General features: G+C 37.6%; 2 protein-coding genes across 2 annotated transcripts; one reads left to right on the top strand and one right to left on the bottom strand.

The window, feature by feature from the left end:
- Positions 1-3,067: 3,067 nt before the first annotated feature.
- LOC135588883 (uncharacterized) lies at positions 3,068-4,053 on the bottom strand. Its single transcript, XM_065081228.1, has one exon. It carries the CDS (start codon positions 3,940-3,942, stop codon positions 3,226-3,228), a length of 717 nt encoding a protein of 238 aa, XP_064937300.1. The 5' UTR covers positions 3,943-4,053; the 3' UTR covers positions 3,068-3,225.
- Positions 4,054-9,499: 5,446 nt separating this feature from the next.
- On the top strand, positions 9,500-19,790 carry LOC135680472 (protein RETICULATA-RELATED 4, chloroplastic-like). Its single transcript, XM_065194388.1, has 8 exons — positions 9,500-10,074; positions 13,472-13,540; positions 15,637-15,768; positions 15,852-15,905; positions 16,027-16,071; positions 18,530-18,669; positions 19,242-19,367; positions 19,464-19,790. Exons 1-8 carry the CDS (start codon positions 9,559-9,561, stop codon positions 19,510-19,512), a joined length of 1,131 nt encoding a protein of 376 aa, XP_065050460.1. The 5' UTR covers positions 9,500-9,558; the 3' UTR covers positions 19,513-19,790.
- Positions 19,791-20,080: the final 290 nt, after the last annotated feature.

Genomic DNA, 20,080 nt, shown 5'->3' with positions numbered 1-20,080 from the left:
ATTTACCACAAGGAGTCTTGACTATTTACTTTTTACATATGATGCCATAGTATTACCCTTCATCATTCTATCAAATGATTTTATTTTCATTACATGGTCATATTATTTTACTTGAATCGACCTAATATGGTTCAATAAAATCCTTGATTATCCATCCTATATAGTTTCTCAAATTATCATCATCTTCCACAAAATAGGAGGGTTCCAAATCTATAAAACAACCACCAGTTCTTCCTTCTCTTCTTCTCGAGCCAACCTTCATCCTTGTGCCTTGGTATCATCATCCATTTGGATACATCAAAAGGTTCATATAAATAAACTATCGTGTTAGTAATTTTGTCTGGAAAATTACTTTACATTCATAGAGTCATGTCTATCTACCAGTTAGATGTCGATTAATTGCCATGCCAAAGTGTTGTGTTTGCACTAAGTGCTCCACTTGGATGTTGAGAACGAAGACAAGTTCTTCAACTCGACGTCAACGTGATTCATGTGGGGGTGGCGATTATTTTATCTCCCCACTTTACGATAAACAACATTCAGAGGTTGCACATAACAATCTGTTCTCTCATCTAGCCTTTTGATGAGAAAACAACATTCAGAGGTTGCATGGTCTGTTTTCTCATCTACCCTCCATATCAAGCTGGCTTGACTCCAATTCTGACCTAAAACTTGGGATCTATAATCATGGAAGAGAATGAGAAATGAAGTTGCAAACTGTATACAGCTTTCCATCGGAAGCAAACTTGTTCTGAAAAATCTGCACACCTTAAAAGGAGCACAGGAACAACAAAAAGGCAAGAAAGCAAAAGTAGAGAGCTAGGAAACCCCACGACAGGCAACGAAACACAAATGATCATCATGTACAGAGGAGTGGTGAGAAGAAGCTCTCTTTTGCTCCCAGGCGTAGGAATTTGCCACCACAAGAATGCAACCCATCACAAAGGACCATGTGTCCTCCATACCTAATTTTAGTTCCTGGTATTGATGTAAGTATTGGTTACTTTCCCTCGTATCTTTTCCTTCAACTTTAGTTTAGCTTTTCTTAGTGGCTACTCCACTGATTCTTGATTATTGCTGCCACAACTCCCTCCTAAAGCTGCTGAAGCACCACTATAAATGATGCATCGAATCCAACATGACAAGGCCCATGGCAAGCCAGCAACCAACAAGTTTGATCCAGCTCTCTTGCAACGAATGCTCCTCCGAATGCCAAAGCACATCGTCTCTCCATTTCTCCTGAAGCCGCTACTTCCATCTTCTTTTGCTTCTCGGAGCGCAGCCAGTCCTCCTTCCATCAAGATGAAGAACGGGGCTGCCACTCTCCTTAAGCACATAGCCACCGTGCTCGCAGCGACCGTGAAAAGCAAGTCCATGGCGCTTAAGAACAAAGCTATCGCCACGAGAACCAGACTCACCGTCTTCAGGCTGCTTCGGAGCAAGAAGGTGCTGCTGAGTGCAGTGTCGGACAACATCCAGTCGCTGCTGGGCCAGCGGATCGGTGGAGGTACCGGTGGCCGTGCGATTGCGCTGTTTGATGCAGCAAACGAAGAGGTGTTCTCGAGTCCTCATCGCACTGAGTCGGTGGAGTCTGCCGAAGACGATAATTACGATGACTTGATGCACTCTTTCTTTGATGATCATGATGAGGAGGAGGATGAAGATGATGACTCCAAAGGGAATGGCTCAGAGATCAGCCTCGAGGATGATGTTGACCACGCTGCTGATGTGTTCATCAGGAGGTTCCATCGGCAGATGAGGTTGGAGAAGAAGGAGTCACTCGAGATGTATCGAGAGATGCCGGAGTTTAGCTTTTAGGACGTGAGAGACTGGAATGCAAAGAGCTCTGAGGACCTCAGAAAAAGATCGAGCTCGACTAGATCTGGAAAAGGACGTAGAAATAGTTGCCTATCTATTTTGACCGAGAAAAATTACAGTGTGTAATTTGGCCTTAGTATATTTTGCACAGAGATTAAAGATGTATATACTCTTTTAAGTTCTGGCACGACAATTCGGCATAAAATAGCATATTTTCCCTTAGAAATAAGCTCATGGTAGCCATGACTAATCATCATTAACATAGACTAATTTGAGTTAAAAAGATATATTAAAGCCAAATATATCTCTAATATTTTAATAATAATAATAATAATAATAGTGCAGGGAAATTATAGTAGCAATGCATTGACGGGTGGAAGTCAATCTAATAAATGAGAAATGAACAAAGTGAAGCATCCACCAATTTGGCTTCTACATAACGTGTTCGAAGGCCTCCCAAGTCAAAAACACCAAAGAAAAAGAGAGTTCCGTGCCTCCGCGGAGGTCCCTCGATGAATCGACTTGATACGCCGCCGTGCACGTGTTGATCGACTTAATTCTCCCTCGCACGTGCTATTCGGCCTCTCGATTGCGGCCGTTCCCACGGGCGACATAGACCGCTCTTGTGGCCTTTGCGTCCATGCCAACTAAAGTCCATGGGACATGCGTGTAAATTAAAAGACTCGTCGCACGTGCCGGGAATGAATGAGGGGCGAAGGGATAACGATTTGACCTCTCTTTCGTCCGCTTCTGCGGCGCGCGCGTGCATGCGGTGACAACACAGTCGGACGAGCGCGATGAAGACGGAGAGAGAGAGAGAGAGAGAGAGGATGGCAGCCTTCACTGTGCTTCACCAATGACAGCACTACTTTGCCTTTGTGAACACTCACTTCTCAGCTGACACCAAATCCTTTCCGCCAACCAATGCCTGCAGCCTTCATACAAACTCACAGTTGTCAGCTGACATCCAAATCCTTTCCACCAGCCCATGCCGGATGCTTTGACGAAGACCCGAGCTCTCCTCGCAAGGACGACAACATCCCCCGGCTTTCCCCGTTCCCCTTCACAGGAAGATAAGTTAGAGAGTGAACAAGGGCCTGAATCAAGGACTCTCTCTGCGGCAAGATCTACTCCTAGATCCATGAATTTAACATTAAACTAATGGACAAAGAGGTTGCTTCATACTATGTGTTCCTCTTTTCATGACCTCCAGACCCAAAGAGAGTATGCAACAGTCGACAAAGGCGTATAAGTCTTCCAGTGTTCATGGTGAACAAATCGATGGCCGTGCTTCTTAAGACCCAACGCGTTTTGATAAGATAATGTTACACCGAAATGTACAAGGCACTAAATATATTAATTTGGAGGTGTAATGGATTACAAGGGAAGGAATGCGATGTGATTGTATCAGCCTTTGTTTTCCTTGTTGCGGTTGTTCTTGAGGTGGCCACACTTCTTCCTTCTGCCGATCCTACCAAAAGCGGCACCAGCGCTACTCCTCCTCCTCCTCTCCGACTCCTTGATGGTTTCCAGCTTCGGCTTCCAGGAGCGGCACCTCACCAACTGCTTGTAATCCTTCGCCAACTCCTCCGTGGTGCACACTCGCTGCCCTCTCCTCTCCGCCGCCGCCACCTCCTCCTCCGCCCTCCTCAGGCGCTCCAGGTACTCGTCGGACACGCGGACCTGGAGCTTGCCGGCAGCCGTCTTGTGGATCTCGATGGGCTGCAGGAGCTTGGCGACGCCACTCCGCATATGGTCGCCGAAGCAGGCGGCGAGGGAGGCGAAGGAGAGGGCGGAGTGGAAGAAGTGGGAGGGGAGGAGGAAGTAGGTGTGGCCCGGGAGTAGGCGGTCGTCGGGGGAGAGGGAGGCGATGGGCTCGCCGATGAAGAAGGAGTCGGAGAGGCAGAGGAGGTGAAAGGGGTGGGCGGCCATGAGCTCCGCCGCCGAGACCCAGCGATGGTAGAGGCTGATGCGGCCGTCGGGGCTCACGAGGCGAACGGAGGAGGGTTTTGGCGAGTCGGCGGCAGTGTCGTCGTCGTCAAACCAGGAGGAGGAGTGACATGTGGCGACTGCTACGTGGAAGCACCACGGGATCATTTGGAGACTGAGAGGTTTGAGACCCATCTCCTGCCTTCCTTCACAACTAGCACCCGAAAGAAGAGATTCGGTTCATATAATGAGACGCAATGACAAGAGAAGATAAAGAGAGAGAGAGAGAGTGCAAGGAAATGGGATGAGAGCGGATATATGGATGCTTTGTAGATGAAGCGAGTCAGAGCAGGTCAAAGAGGGGAGAAGGTATATATATATGTATATATATATATATATATATATATATATATATATATGTATGTATGTAAGGGGTAAAATAATTGGAACAAAAGGTGCACTTGTTCTTTTTATTTCTCTATTCTGGGAATTTATTTGTCATTTACAGAGGGCTCAGAAAATTTCAAGGAATCAAAGGGTCATTCACATAAAAACCTCTCTTTTTTTTTTCGCTATAAAATGTTTTTTCATTTTATTGCCTAATGTCTTTTCTTTCTAATGATCCAAATTTGTTACTTTTATTTAAATATTTAAATATAAATACATTCTTAACGTTTGGACCGATGGCAAGAGGAATGGGTAGTCCGAGAAAAGGAGTGACCGACAGCAAAACGAAGCCTATCTCGAGCCACGACCACAAGTCTTAGTAACTCCTTAGGTTTCACCGGAACCCAAATGATGTCTGTCCATAGCAAACAACAGTAGGGACACGCTTTTGACCTGCTTACCAAGCAAAGTGCAAGTGAAAGGAGTTTGAATCTGAGAAGCTATTCTTTACCTGCCATTCTTTATAAAGGTGACTTAGACTGATAATAGTAGTAGTATATTGATGTCACTTTCTTCGAAAACTTACAAAGAAGAAGAAGAAGAAAAGCATGATTCAGGTCATTAAGGGCCCCTCACAAAATTAAAATAATTGTCCATGTGAGTATTTATCTATCTTAAAATGAGACCATCTTTTTTTTTTAATTTTTTGATAATTTTTTTTTTAAATAAGCATGATTCTTGCCGTATCCTAAGCTCGTGGACAAATAAGACCATCTTAAAATATTTATCTTTTTTTTTTTAAATAAAAAAACATAGGTGAATAAAAAAAATTTTAAAAAAAAATATCTTTTTCTCTGAAGACTTTTGGAGACAAAAAGTCCAAAGAAAATATACTTTTTCATTCAATGATTCAAGCAAAAAATTATATTTTGCTTGGCTCTGTCGATGCCATCCCTACCGACTATATTTTTGAACTTTATGTCTTTTTGCTCCAATAGTCATTAGTGCTCTCTATACATACGTAGTATTAGTGAAGAATCCATCACACTCCATGATGAACTTTACTTCAAAATGATAGTTGCAGGTTAACATTCTACGAAGCTAGGCTCATATAATTACTATGTGACTAGAGGTAAATACATAATCACTATTCTATTCAGCTCATTGTATCTCAATCAAACCTGTCACGTGGATAGTTATATATGGTGCACGTAACTCGTTCAAGACTCAAGTTGATTGATTTAGTCTATACTAATATTATGGGAAATATCTAATTTCCTTGAACATGTTACTACGATAAGAAATAATAAAGAGCGTTGACTAAGTTATATAATATTAAAATTAAAAAAAATATTATTTTGGTTACATAGCAAGTGCCAGCGTTATTCATAAAATAATAAAATAAATAAATAGTGATTGATACGGCAGAACATAAGAGATTATAATAACAACAAAAGATGGATCAATGACCGACTTATATAGATGAGATGCCACACGAAGCATTGGCCGTACAAGTTGCCGATTATTTACTTCAACGAGGTTAGTTATACCCATGAGAAATAACATTTCTAGTTGCACATCGACATTGACGTTGACATTCCTCCTACTTCCTATTAACTGAAGTAGTTGTCCATTAGATATCGTGAGCTATTATTTAGTAGGAAAAAGAGCAATTGTAGATGAGGCTAGAGAGAGGCATCTCGAACAATGAATGATATGATTTAATTTGATCTAAGTAGGTTCATAAGAGAGAGAGAGAGAGAGAGAGAGAGAGACAGAAACACCATTATTAACCCAAGGTAAAAAATTGTAGTTCATGATCACCAAATAAGAAGAGAGAGAAAGGGAAAGTTGCACCTTTTTCTCGGGTGTGGGTGGGATGCATAAGCTTCTCACGTACTCCTATCGGAAGATATGGTCGATTAGACTTTTTCTTTGGGGAACGTTTCTTTGACCGCTCTACCACCCCCCACCTCGATTTCCGCATGGAGATTCCGCGATGTAACGTTTTAGCTATTATTATTCTTACCCATTTGACTCGAATCGATTAAGTGGGCGTCCTACCAAACCCAACGACTGCCTCGTCTCTTTAGCTGTCGGTATAGTAAACGTTGAAAACATTTTTACGTATAATAATAGGGATTAGTCTGATTTAAACTCGAATACTTGTAGAAATCAAAGGTGATGTATACGGATTAATCGACATAAAAAAGACAGACAGCAGTTTGAATCGGATTGCTCGGATGAGCCAAACGTGCGATAGATAGTGGTTCACACGTTTGTGAACCAATTAATCCATGGTGTGTGATGGTGGGACATCCAAAGCCTTCGATTATAAGGTTCCAATTAGTTTTGAAAGAAAATATCCAATGATCGGAATAATGTATAAAAGAACCTATAAGATTTGTAAAAATAAAGCCAATTAAGTAAACATATAATAAACACACGGATTCAAGCATAATAAATAATATATATTAGTTCATAAGCTTTTCCAATGTCTATCTATCTATCTATCTATCTATCTTAATAAGAATAATAAAATCTTTCTTTCTAAATTTATAAATAGCAATCGTCATAAGAACAAAAGCTGTTTTCATGCAGTTAAATAATTTTATCGAAGACTTCCTTCGTTGAATTTCTTGGAAAATGCATGCAAAGAAAGAATGTAATCTCCTTTGGTAAAGGGACCCGTAAAGCTGATTTAAGACGAGTGGGAACCAAAATATAGTCAGAGAGACGGGGCACATCTAGATAAAAAAATATTATTATTTTTTTAAAAAGCTGGATCTCGATCGATAGTGGACCACTTATATATCTCTACTGTCCTCTCTTTTTTTATATGTTCTTAAGAAATACGTTTATATAATTAATTATCTTTTGATGATAGATATTAGTCAATAGAAAATAAGTTCATATTACAATATAATTTTTTTATGAGATATATTGAATGGAAGGAATTCTCATAATAATTTATCATATACCTTGTGCTATTGTCTATAAATAAATAGAAACTCTATGAACTAAATGATATATCTCATATAGGATGCAGTTGATATATTATGAATTCTTTCTCAATATCACTAAACCATCAATAATAATGGTATATGAAAAAATAAAAAGAGAGAATGAGTGTTTAGTTCTCTTTATAGATCGACGTTATCGTGATATTCGAATCTAGAGGATAGTGCATTTACATATTACACAAAGATTTTCTTCAGATGATATCGAAAGATACGCATCGTAAATTTGATATAATATTATTTGATTTCAATAATGACATAACATTTTTTTCGTATTACATATTATATGTTTTATACTTACGATATTTTCCTCTAATCAATCAGAGTCTCCCTTTTATTTGTTATTACCTTAACGAATACTATTTAGTTTGTATGGTCATAGTGCAAATATGTCATGGGACAAGCTAAGAACTAAACTTCCTAAAGAGCATGGAGAATCTATTTGCAAGCTAGATTCTCCATTCGTTTTGTAGGTAGCACGACAAAAAGCTCATCTTAGCAACCATCGCTTTGATTGGAATCTCTTAAATATTCTACTAAATATGCTCTCTAAAGTGGGATTGAATCCCATCTCGATAGAATTTTTTTTTCTTCCTCGAATTTATGTTGTCACACATTGTTGTCGGCCATGCCTATTCATTTGATTAGTGTGAAAACAAAAAACCCAAAGTGATACATTCAGACTTCTGATTCTTTTTTTTTTCAAAATAATTTTAAAAATTGTATTAATAAAATCGATAGGAAATATTAGGTGTGTTCGAGAATACATTTGAAATGTGCATCAAGGATCTAATCTACATTTCAAATATGAATCGATAAATCCTTTTTAGATCGTATTTAGTCTAATTATTACATTACAAATGCTCAAATGTTGATACTACCTCGGTAGCATTAACAGTTCAACACTTGTAAAAAATTAATATAATTTTTTAAATTTTTAAAAATATGATTTATATGTCATAAGATTAAAATTTTTAAATTTCAACCTAATTTATTTTTTAATTATGATTTTTTTTATTATATATTTGGGACATATAATTGTTTTTTTGTAAGATTACATACATTCACTCATTTTATTTATTTACTTATTAATTTAAATAAAATATGCATTCATCTTTGAAATAAATATTAAAAATACTAGAAAGATAAAATTATCACATCATATCGAATACAATTTTAAATATAATTTTATCAAATAATATTTATGTTAAGATATATTTTAAATATAGTTTTTATCTAATACTTATCAGGCACTCAAAAGTATTTTAGAACTGTACATCCACCCAAATTCTTTGTCCAGATGCATATTAAAAATAAAAATATATTTTCAAATGTATCCAAAAATTCTTTGAAATACTATAGAGTTTGTTTGTTAGCATAAGTCAATAACCATAATCAGAATCCAATCATATATATAATATATTTTATTTAATTAAATAGGATCACATAAACTTACATCGTTGATTGTAGCATAAATTTATTTCATGGAATAGATGTGAGATCTTATGATCATTCATAATAAGTTATTATTAGACGTAAAATATTCCTAATAATATTCCAAAGTTGTGGGGCTTCCGATTCTTTATTATTTTAAAATATTTTTTTATTCTTTCGTCACCTTATTTTTTAAATATTATTTGTAGGATTTAAAAATATTTTTAATAAATTTGAGGTAATAATTCAACAACGCTCAAATATATTTTCCTCCGTGAAGTGACATACATTTACCACATGAAACGAGTATGAATCTGCATCTGACTATTTGAATCTTCCGTACTCTTTCGCTACAGACGGGTTTAGCTTTCTCGGTGTTACGTTCACCGAGGTTCGTGAACCCCTCGTCAGGATTGATACGCCTACTAACGCAACACTCCCAAAACCTTCCTTATCTTACGTGGCTTCCTCGCTCGTGGGCTCCACAGATCAGGCTTGTGAGGTCCACAATGGGTGAGTAAACTTTTGGGTCAAAACTTTGGGGAGATGGAACATTATGGCTGTCGGTCCCAGTATGGGAAACCTTTAATTACTGAAGCCATATGTGGATGTGGTCACTCTCGCTCGATCGCTTTCCTTCCACCAACCGCCCTGTCGTACCAAACATGAGATGGCACGAACGCTGTTCAACGTGGAGAACTTTTCCAGTGGTGATGTGGCGAGCGCCACGCATCGCTAATTGACCGAGCACATCGCCCCTAATCGGATTCAAGGCTGAGTCGGTCACGATTAGCACCGACGCTGCCGGCTTTCTTTCACCGCTTGGTGCGACCAACCCGTCGCAGGCCAGCGAAATGAGGAGTAATAATATATTAAAATTGACTATATATAGGCATAAAGGTGGAGAAGGGTTCGTTCGCCCGCCTGCACCAAACGAAACGGCCATTACTCGCCCACTTCTGACTCGACCATGGCGGCCGCTGCTTCCGGCGTGGCGTCCCCCTCCAACCTCCGCCTCCGCTCCTCCCTCTCTTGCCGCCTCCCCTCACACGCCTTTACGCAGATTGTCACCGTCCGTTTCCTCTCCCCCGTCCCTCCTCCCCGCTGCCTCCGAATCTCCGCCCGTCGCCCCCTGACCGTCCGATCCGGCGGAGGTGGAGGCGTCGGAGGACGTGATGGTGGAGGTGGAGGCGGCGGTGGTGGTGACGGGGGGGAGGATGGGGACTCGGGCCGGAAGAACCGTTCGGAGGCGCTGCTCGTGCTGGCGGAAGCCGGCCGGACGTTGGAGAGCCTCCCTAACGATTTGGCGGCCTCGATCGAATCCGGGCGGATCCCTGGGTCAATCGTGCAGCGATTCTTTGATCTTGAGAAGTCGCCGGTCTTCCGATGGCTGCTCCAGTTCGGAGGGTTCAAGGAGCGGCTTCTGGCCGACGACCTCTTCTTGGCCAAGGTCGCCATGGAGTGTGGCGTTGGTATCTTCACCAAGGTCCTTCCTCTGTCCCTTCTCTTCGGATGGCCGTTTAAATGTTTCACCATTCATTTATTCTTCCTCAACAAGGTTTCGTTAATTAATGATCTAGAAAAAAAAGATTTACAACTGAGAGACTGATAAGACATCTTTTGTCTTTTTTGATGTCGTTTTGTCCTCCAGTCTTCTAAATGAAGCTTCCACTAGTACGTTCTTTTTCTCTGTTTTGCTGATTTTACATTTCTCTCTTCTCATTCTGTAAGCCATATAGGCTTTTTCTTTAACATGCTGCTAACTTTTTGTTATTTGTATATTCTAATGTTAATCTTCTCGACATTATACTCCTCAATCTGGTTTGGTCTCTTCTCAATTTGCAAAATTCGGATTTTTTGTGTTCTAACTTAGACTGAAAGGATAGGTCACTCGGCAGTAATCATTCGTTCCTTAATACTTTCTGCATTGTAAATAGGTGCAGTAAAACAATTCTTTGATGTCTTTTTTCTTTCCTTTTTTGTCTCACTTGCACTTCGGTCGGATAACTAATGCGGTTCATTTTGGTGGGTCAAAGACGAATGGGCTTTTTGAATAATGAAAAGTTTAGTGTTGTGTCTTTGGTGGTCTTCTTTGTGGTTGAACTTGTCGGTTTTTCTTTAGAGTAAGCTAGCAGGATTTGCCCTTTTTTCATTTTTTATTGCTTAATCAATAAATAAGTTGTATTGCATAGAAATTGCATTCCATTATTCTTATGTATACAAAGAGAAGAACAATGGATTTGGTCTTCTTACAATGGTACAAATGGCCATAGGAACTCCTTGAATGATTTCTACTGCATGGGTTTCTGCAGGAGATAGCAGCAGGGAATTAGGAAGATACTTGATATTTGCTAGTATAAGCTGATCACACAGAGACATAGTTGATATTTAATGCTATCATATATTTGTCAATAACATAAGGTAGGAATACCAGAAAATTTAGTAGACGAGAGAGAGAGAGAGAGAAGAAATATGACAGGTTTCTTTGCTTCATCTCAACATTCGAATACCATGTGATGTGCTCCCTCTTTATGCATAATATTAGTTGCATGTCTAATTAGAGATCTATAAGGGAGAAAATAGCCTCATTTTCTATTATAAGTATGAATAATATTTTTGGAGAACTTGTCTGAATCATTAGGGCTTTTTAATAAAGGACAGGAACTCATCCAGAGAGTTATTTTCTTCTTTATTTGTAATCCTAAATTAAATCTCAAACAGCCATGAATGTGGTGAAGAATGTCCTTACTAAAAATGATGGAAAGTACAATGGATCTTCACTGCAATGAATCAACAATTCTTTCTAAATCTAATTGGGCATAAATTATACAAGTTCACTTTTGCTACAACTCATCAAATCTACATGACTTGTTCAATTGATGTGCCAGTGTTCGATGTATTGGACCCTTTGAATCTGATGTCACATCTTACTCCAGACCTTCATGTCTTTTCAAGATTGGGCTGGTTTTTGTAATTCAATTGATAGGTACGCAGCATTTTTTCAGTCATAGTAGTTTGTTTGACATCAAGCTTTACAAATCAGCAAGGAAAGAGTTTTCTGTCTAATTTAATTGATTTTGCTTCTTTGCCTTCCCAATGGATGAAATTTACAGAATGAGCCCCATGAGTAAGGTTCTTCATTCAGGTTTTCTTTTATTATTAAAGAATCTTTGGTGTCAGATGTTTGATTGTCATATATTCTGTAATCAGAAGGTATTTTAATCTTTGTTTTCGCGTCTTGATCTAATGTTTTCTTCAGGTTGCCCAAACCTCATTTTAGAAAAGACAACAATCTTGTCTGATGTTGCCATAGTTCAATCAAACATTATATATAATTTCATCATGTAAGTTTAAGTGTCAATTTGTATTTCTAAGCTTTTCAGGGGCACAAGTTGTTTGATTGGCCTAGTTACACATTAGGCAATCTTGCTATCTAGAGGTGACTTTGTTGTAGGTGGTCCAGGTGAATTTGGTTGGATTATTCAGACTACTACTAGACAGGATTGCACAAGCGAAATCAATAACCCAATAACGAGTTAAGAATATACCACACATGACCAATTGGGATCAACTAGATTGTGATGTAGCTAAAATTATGGTATTGTTTGGAGTCGGTTTATATCAGAAATCAGGGAAGAATAACATGAACTCTTGCTTTAAAAAAATAATAACAAGAAATTTAGTAGGAGACAGAGAGAAATACAGGAGTAGAATAAATAGAACAGAGGTAGAGGGCCAGGAAAAAATGGATTTTATCTTGCTGCCCGTGATTTAAACTCTTGCTTCTGATTCAGATTTTAGCAAATTATGTTGTCAGATCATGTCTAATCTGTCGTGTCATAGATGTCAGATGATGCAAACAACTAGCAGCAGGGTTTTTTTTTTTTGATAATAGAGGAATAAAGGAGAGGAAGATGAAGATAACAATGAAAGGATAAAAAAAAAGAAAGGATATCTAGCAAACTTGCAAAAGTTTAAGGAGAAAACACTCAAGATGAAGGCTTTACACATCCGTATGTCTCATACATGGACAATGGAATCATACCATTAGAAAAATAAATTCTGCTCACATATGATATGAAAGAGTTCAATTTCTTGATCTATTCTTTGATATTTTGATTACAATATTCTGGCCTCATTTCATAGGTCCTAAGCATAAGAAAAGAGGAAATTGTTAATAAGAAAGAAAATAAAATCATATATGCTGGTCAAATAATTTTTTGGCCTACAATGGAGAAGGTAAGTTTTCAGGTTCACCTTGTCAATTTTTTATACTTGTCTCTTTTTCTTTATTTACTTTATTTCTTTTCTTCATTCTAAGGAAAAAAAAAAGAAATATTTTATATGTTGCCATGTGGCAACTTATGACATACTTGAAATCCCCCTAAACTAACAAAAATTATTCAAATAAAAAAACCAAATTGGTTTTGCATCATTCATCCTCTGCAACAAAGTGCATATTTACTTTCTAAGCTTGAATTTCTGTGATTTTATTTGTTCAATTGTTGGCGACTTCTAATTGTTTTTGTATTTGAATTGTTGAACCAGACTACAAGTAGTAACTTTTGTCTGCAAACTTTATAATTTTTATCTCCAACGTGTTTAATCAGTGGTAATTAGAATTATACTTCTATCAATACAGTTTTTTAGACTTCATTATGATGCTTAATTACTGCTGAAGTGACATTTTCTCAGTTCAGTAAACAATTTATTTCTTTGACAGCAAGGTAGACCACCTGAATTGTGATTTTATTTACTTTAAATTTTTTTTGTCTTAGTTTCTGAGTTCATGTGGAGGAATTGAATATTTGCTTGTTTGGATTGATATTATACTTATTACACATTTCATTTATAAATTTTTTTACTTTATTTACCTTCTTCAGACGGCTGCAGAGTGGGAACGTCGGAGAGAGAATTTTATCAAGGAATTAGATTTTGTTATTGCGGATGTGGTATGGCTTCTACTTGAACTATTCCTTCATATTCTTCTTTTAAAAAAAATGCTTTATAGAACAAGTTTGGAAGTAGTGGATTTTTTCTTCCTTTGTTTGATATAAAGATGATTCTTCTCTTCCGTTTTGTTTGCTTGATGTAAAACCCTTATTTGGAAGTAGGAAAAAGTCAAATCACAAGTAAATTTATCAAATGATTATTAGAAGCATAGAGATATGGCATATGATTGAATATGCATTCATTCAACTCTATGATCTTGAATTTACATGTTGTCTGGAAAGAAATATGTAAAAGCATTCAAATTCAAAAGAAAACCATGCAACTGAACTAGATTGTTAAGTCTGGTTCTGTTGAACAGTAGCTAGTTGGTTTGATCGAATCAACTAAGCTACATAAAGTTACTTTACTTGCAAAACCCACCCTTGACATTGAGCAACCCTAGTGTAGCCACTACCTCCATCGTAGACGTATAGGACCGACACTTCCTCTATCGCTAACAGACGAGTCCGAAGGTGTAGCTTTCGTGAGTAGTTCCCTCCGCCGCCATTGCTTCCGTGTGCAACTCCTTCCACCTTCAAGGGAGAGGACTGCAACTTCCTCCGCCACTGGCGGATACATTTGAAGCTTCCTTTGCCCACAACGTTGCCGTCTGTAGGTTCCGCCAACGTCGTTGCTGCTGTCGTTTGAAGCTTTCTTTGTTGCTACTACTGTCATCTGCAGCTTCCTCCGTCGTCGTTGCCGCTGTCATCCGAAGCTTCCTCTGCCGTTGCTATTGCCGTCAACAGCTTCCCCGGCCACCATCACCGCCATCGTCGTTCGAAAGTTCCTCCGTCACCGCCACCCTCTCCTTCCTCAGTTTCTATCGTCGGTGATTCTTTTCTCTCCTCTAACTACTTTAACAGTGGATTAAATACTATTAACAGTAGATTGTTAACTACTGTCATCATATAATAGTCCCTATTTAGATTTTAGCACTATTAATTATATTGTATATTTTTTATATTTTAATATTTTAGATGCTAGGACATCTTCGGTATTTTGGGAACGTGGTGCCTAGCACTTTTTAAATCATTGGTTATATAGGAATACTTTTAGGAAAGGGGCTAGAATAGATAGAAACAATGATTAGAAGAACAAATATTATTTGTTTACATGTGGCTAAGTGGGTAGGGGAAAGATCTACATTGATAGTACTAGTCATAAAATTTAGTATACATGAAAAATTAAAAATATAAATGGTCTAAGTATTGTAGACAAGGATTTCAAGGATAATGTTATAAATATGAAGAGATTCGAGGATAAAATTATAGTCTTAAAATTTGTTTTAGGAGGGGAGATTTTAAATATAAGTGCTTATGTTCGTCAAGTTGGATTGGATGATGAAACAAAGAAAGAATCTTGAAAAAATTTACACAATATTATTCAAGGAATAACTCTAATTTAAAAACTTATATTTGGAAGAGATTTAAATGGTTATTCTAGAAAAAAATATGATGAATTTATAAAAGTACATGTGAGCTTTAGTCATAGTTATACGTAGAGGAATAAAGAGGGTATATATAAGAGTTGTTACAATTATGGTTAGACTTCTTTCTTACTAGGATGAAAGATTGAGTTATGTGTAAGGATGGGAAATTTATTCCTTCTGAAGTGAAAGCTTAACGAATTAGGAGAGAACCTTGGCTGAAAGTTTCTGCCAAGGGTCTTTTCTAGGGTGGCTCGGTGCACGAGATTCCCTCTAATGTGGGTTTGAGAATATTCAAAAATATATGCCTTACCTTTACAAGCAGGCCAGATGATTTGAATCTTAGTCAACTAGGTTGTAAAGAAGCAACTTACAAGCAACCTTACCATGATGCTATGGGTGGTAGTCCAAGAATCTTACAATTCAGTACGAGGTCTGAATTTATGAAATACCAAGCAGATGACAAGCACGGACTAGAGCCTTACTACCCTTACTGCCTGGTAAACCTTTGTCTGCTTACCGGCCTAAGCTCAGACCATTACATTTTAAACTCTGCACTTACAACTTGATTGATTCAATTATGTAATATGGGCTTTTTTTTCTCATCACATGATAACTACTGTTGCTTAGGTAATGGCCATTGTTGCTGATTTCATGCTCGTGTGGCTTCCTGCTCCAACGGTCTCTCTACGACCACCTCTTCAATTCAATGCTGGACCCATTGCGAAGTTCTTCTATAGCTGTCCCGATAATGCTTTTCAGGTGAATGTTGCTTTTGTACTTGATTGATTATTTTAAAGTACTTTCTTTAGCTGTCCCTGTAAATGGAATCATTCTTTTTCCAGGTTGCTTTGGCTGGAACATCATACTCATTATTGCAGAGAGTTGGTGCCATTGTGGTAAAATAACAACCCTTCTTGATCAGTCTGTTATGATTGTCTTGGTTTTTAGGAATTGAGTTGTTTTCCTTTTGCTTGAGTGCATTTAAATTATTCCTTTAATTATTTACCAATTTTACAGAGAAATGGATCAAAGCTTTTTGTTGTTGGGACTAGTGCATCTCTGGTATGTAATATTTGTCCACTTCTGGGACATTTTCATAGAACATGCATCATTTCTTTTTTTTTTTTCCATTTAAATTTCCCAGCAAGCTATGAAATCTTTGTTTCTCAGCAAGTAAATACTGACGTTGTGCACTCTCCAATTTTTTTCCAATAAAATAAATTGTTTTTTAAAGATATCCTCAGGGAGTAATATAAAATAGGAAGTTCTCTTGTTGGTAACTCTTGCCATAGGGTATGTTGTATAAAAAATCTTGTACACTGCTACACTGCTTAAAAGATGTACTGTTTGCTTGATGGGTTCTCTTACATGCAAGGTTTACCCTCCCTATTGAAGCACCAGAATTCTATTCAATTTACAAGCAATATGGTCTGTGCTGTGCGTCTAAGTATCACTTCAGATTATAATAAGTAATTCAATTTACCTCTATTTCTGCTTGAACTTGACACAATATAGTCCATCTCTCTTAGATATTTTCCTTTGGTGAATCTTCTCTCCATGATTGTCCATGTTCTTGAATTTATCATCCTACATTTTATGCCTTTTATGCTTGCAATGTTTGAGATGTTACATTGCAAGACGAGGAGTTACGATCATGATAATTTTTCAGAAGGATTGGAAACCAAACAACACCATGAAAATAGTGTTGTAGGTAGATGTTGTTTTGGCATTTTAAACTTGGGTAAATTCACCATTTTCCATGCAAAAGATCTCATTGCTTCTTTAATTGTAAAGTGGAAAGCTTCTTTCTAATTTGTCAGCAGTATTGCCTAGTCTCATAGTTTGAATTTGATATAAGATTGCCTGCAAATGAAATAAAAGAAAAGTTACAAATCTTGGCCGGCCTTGCAGTAAATACCAAAATAATTAAGGTCTGCCCATTTAAGCTCTAGCTCTTGGTTCAAAGAATTCTCTCAAAACTTCTCACTGTAAATCTGACACCCATCTCTCAGTTGTGGAATTGGTGATGAGTTGTATCATCTCTTGCTTAAATGATCACTTCACTATAATATACATGACATAAATGAAACCCCTCCAAAGAAGTTATGTTGGCAAATTCTTTTTATAAGTCAATAATATGCATGATCTAGTTATGTCATTGTGTATCTTTTGTTAATGACACATGCAAAAAATTGATCTTTTTAGTTGCTTTGTGCATGAGATAAAGCAAAACGAAGATGAAGCATGACATAAATGGGACCACTCAATGAGCTGTCAGGTTGAGAAAAGCCTATTTCACATAAGGTTTACCTTTGGTATCATGAGTTTTGCGGGCTAGTTTAAGCTTTTTCAATCAAGAAGCAAATGAAATATCAGAAGGAAAAAGGGTTTATGTTCTGCGAGGAAACAGTGTGTTTTGCTGGAGTAGAAAATTTATGCATAACTTTGAAGAGCCAGCAGGTAACCACTTCACCAACACAGAGCACAATATTATTATGGAATATTGTGAACTGATTCCATCGAGTGTAAAGTTGACTCATATTTTTGTTGGTCAGCACCCTAGTGGTTAGTACTGTGCATGCTATGTGTCCTGTGACATCTATCTAGGACTATGGATTGGATACTTGGATGCAATGTGGTCTATTGATAGAGTAATCAATGAGTTGGTGCCATCTAAAGAGATACAAAATGCTTAAGACCAGGATGGAAATGTTCAAACAGATTGCATCGGCCAAAAGGACTATATACTAGACCCACTAATGAGTTGGTTCTGAAAATAAATTCATCAGCGGTCCATTATGAGGGAAAAAAAATCAAAAGGGTAGTGATATAGGTTTCTAACTGAAGAAAAAGGGATGTGTTGGAGAAACAATTTGGTGTTTTCTACACTTTCATTTATCATGAAATGGTGTTTGACTGAACTACTTCTGACAGATGCCTAAGTTAAAACTTTATGCTGCATGGACCACGAGTTACATGTTAAATCATTACCATATTTATTTATCATGGGTTGGCATGTGATTGACCAGATGAGTTGTTTGCGGAACCCCTTTATCCTGCTCATCTAGTGAGCAACAAATGACCACACCTAACTAAAGTTTACAGAATGGCTGTCAACCAGCATATATATGAAAAGTTTTTATTGCAGAGAAGTGCTTCTCACAAGTCACAACCCCTTGGTCAAAAACCACAAACTTGACAAGGAATTGGTTAATATTGTCATGCAACTTTTAGACAAAATTGGTGGATGGTCTTGGGATGAGAACTTGACCACACTAAAAGCAAAATGTTGTTTGGAAGGAATTTTACCACACAGCAGATGTGGAGTTTTGACGGTATTTGACAAAGTTGGTGCAGAAAGTATCTCTCATATATTAAATATTTTGATACAAAATAACAAATATTTGTGTTTTTGTTAAAGTTTGGCCTGTGTTTAAAAGTTGTTTTGATGCTTAGGGAAAATTGTCAAGTAAGTCAATTTAAAATGTGTTGGCTGACAATTGTCATAAATGATTTACAGATTGGAACTGGTATAACTAATGCCTTGATCAAAACAAGGAAGGCAGTTGACAAGGAATTTGCTGGCGAAGCAGAGGATGTGCCCATAGTGTCAACTAGTGTTGCCTATGGTGTTTACATGGCTGTTTCAAGCAACCTTAGGTATGAATACAAACTTAGTCGCTTATTTTAATTGCTCTTGTTTATCTGATTTGTCGACCTGTTAGTTCCATTTAACACCAAAATATTTTCATAATGTGCTGCTTATTGAATTACCTAAAAGGCTGGTGAAAAGTGTTGGTATTTAGGGTTATAGTTACATCTTTGTTATTTGGTAGAAGTATATTTTCCATGTCTTTCAACTCAGGACTTAATCTTAAATGTCTTTTTTTTCACACATTAATTTACTGTTTTTTGTTATTGATGCGTGCCATATGCTCAAGAAACTGTCTATAGACTTTGTATACTTTCTTGGTCAAAAATTAAATGTTAGCACTCCTTTATTGTATACTTTTTTGAATCTTCATAATGGTCATTACCATCACTTTGATACTTGATATGTAAGTACAATGTTCTTATAGCACTATCACATGCTATAATTCCTACCTGATTTGATAAGAGATGCAGATTTGGATAAGGTTTGTGTTCTTGCAAACCAGCTACAGAGTATAATATAACAGTCATGAATTATGATTATGGGTTTATTTCTCAGCGTCAAATTCTATTATCGACAGGTATCAAGTATTGGCGGGTGTCATAGAACAACGTATTTTGGAGCCTTTGCTACACAACCAGAAACTATTACTAAGTGCGTCGTGCTTTGCAGTTCGTACAGGAAACACATTTTTGGGATCCCTGCTGTAAGTTACTGAATTCACCTGAGTCTACTCGAGTGTCAATTTCTTGAAGCATCCATGTATTTCCTTGAATGAATGTCTAAATGTCCTATTGAGCAGGTGGGTTGACTACGCTCGCTGGGTGGGTGTCCAAAAGATTCGCGAATAATGTGCCAGTTAAAAGCCATTGCACTTTCTCTTATACATTTGCATCACATGCTGAAAGCTCAGTTGGAGAGATTGTTATGGCTACAGGGCCATCTTATCGGGTTGTACCTCCTGATCAGTGTGACAGATGACTTTGGCTGGCCAAGTTTAATTCTTGAACTGTTTGCCATGACTTTGTTTATCCTTGTTATACTGGAAAGTTTTGATTTCCCATCGTTTGCATCAAAGTGGAAAACGAATAAGCTGAACTATTTGAAGTTATTTTTCATGGTTATAGTATCTTGGGTGATTATGTTTCTTGCAGTACCATATTAAAGATTCAGTATTTAAGGCTACCAACATGCTTGTGTTTTTCAGGTTTCTGAGAAAAAAGGGTCTAAATTCTTGGTTTGGAGCTCTTGAGCTTGACTACAAGATCAAACCCAGACCTCAGATTGTGGTGGAAGGGTAAGGTGATCAAGCTTGAATAGGATAATTGCCAATTCTTAATCATTTGTTTAATTGTCGTGGTGCTATGACTGAGTTCGATTGTCTTTTATTGGCAGCACTTTGTTATGGTTGACAATAGG

Source organism: Musa acuminata, chromosome BXJ1-8, assembly GCF_036884655.1.
Source record: "Musa acuminata AAA Group cultivar baxijiao chromosome BXJ1-8, Cavendish_Baxijiao_AAA, whole genome shotgun sequence".
Taxonomy (NCBI): Eukaryota; Viridiplantae; Streptophyta; class Magnoliopsida; order Zingiberales; family Musaceae; genus Musa; species Musa acuminata.
The sequence above is the reverse complement of the archived record's forward strand: the minus strand, read 5'-3'. Positions and strand labels throughout refer to the sequence as shown.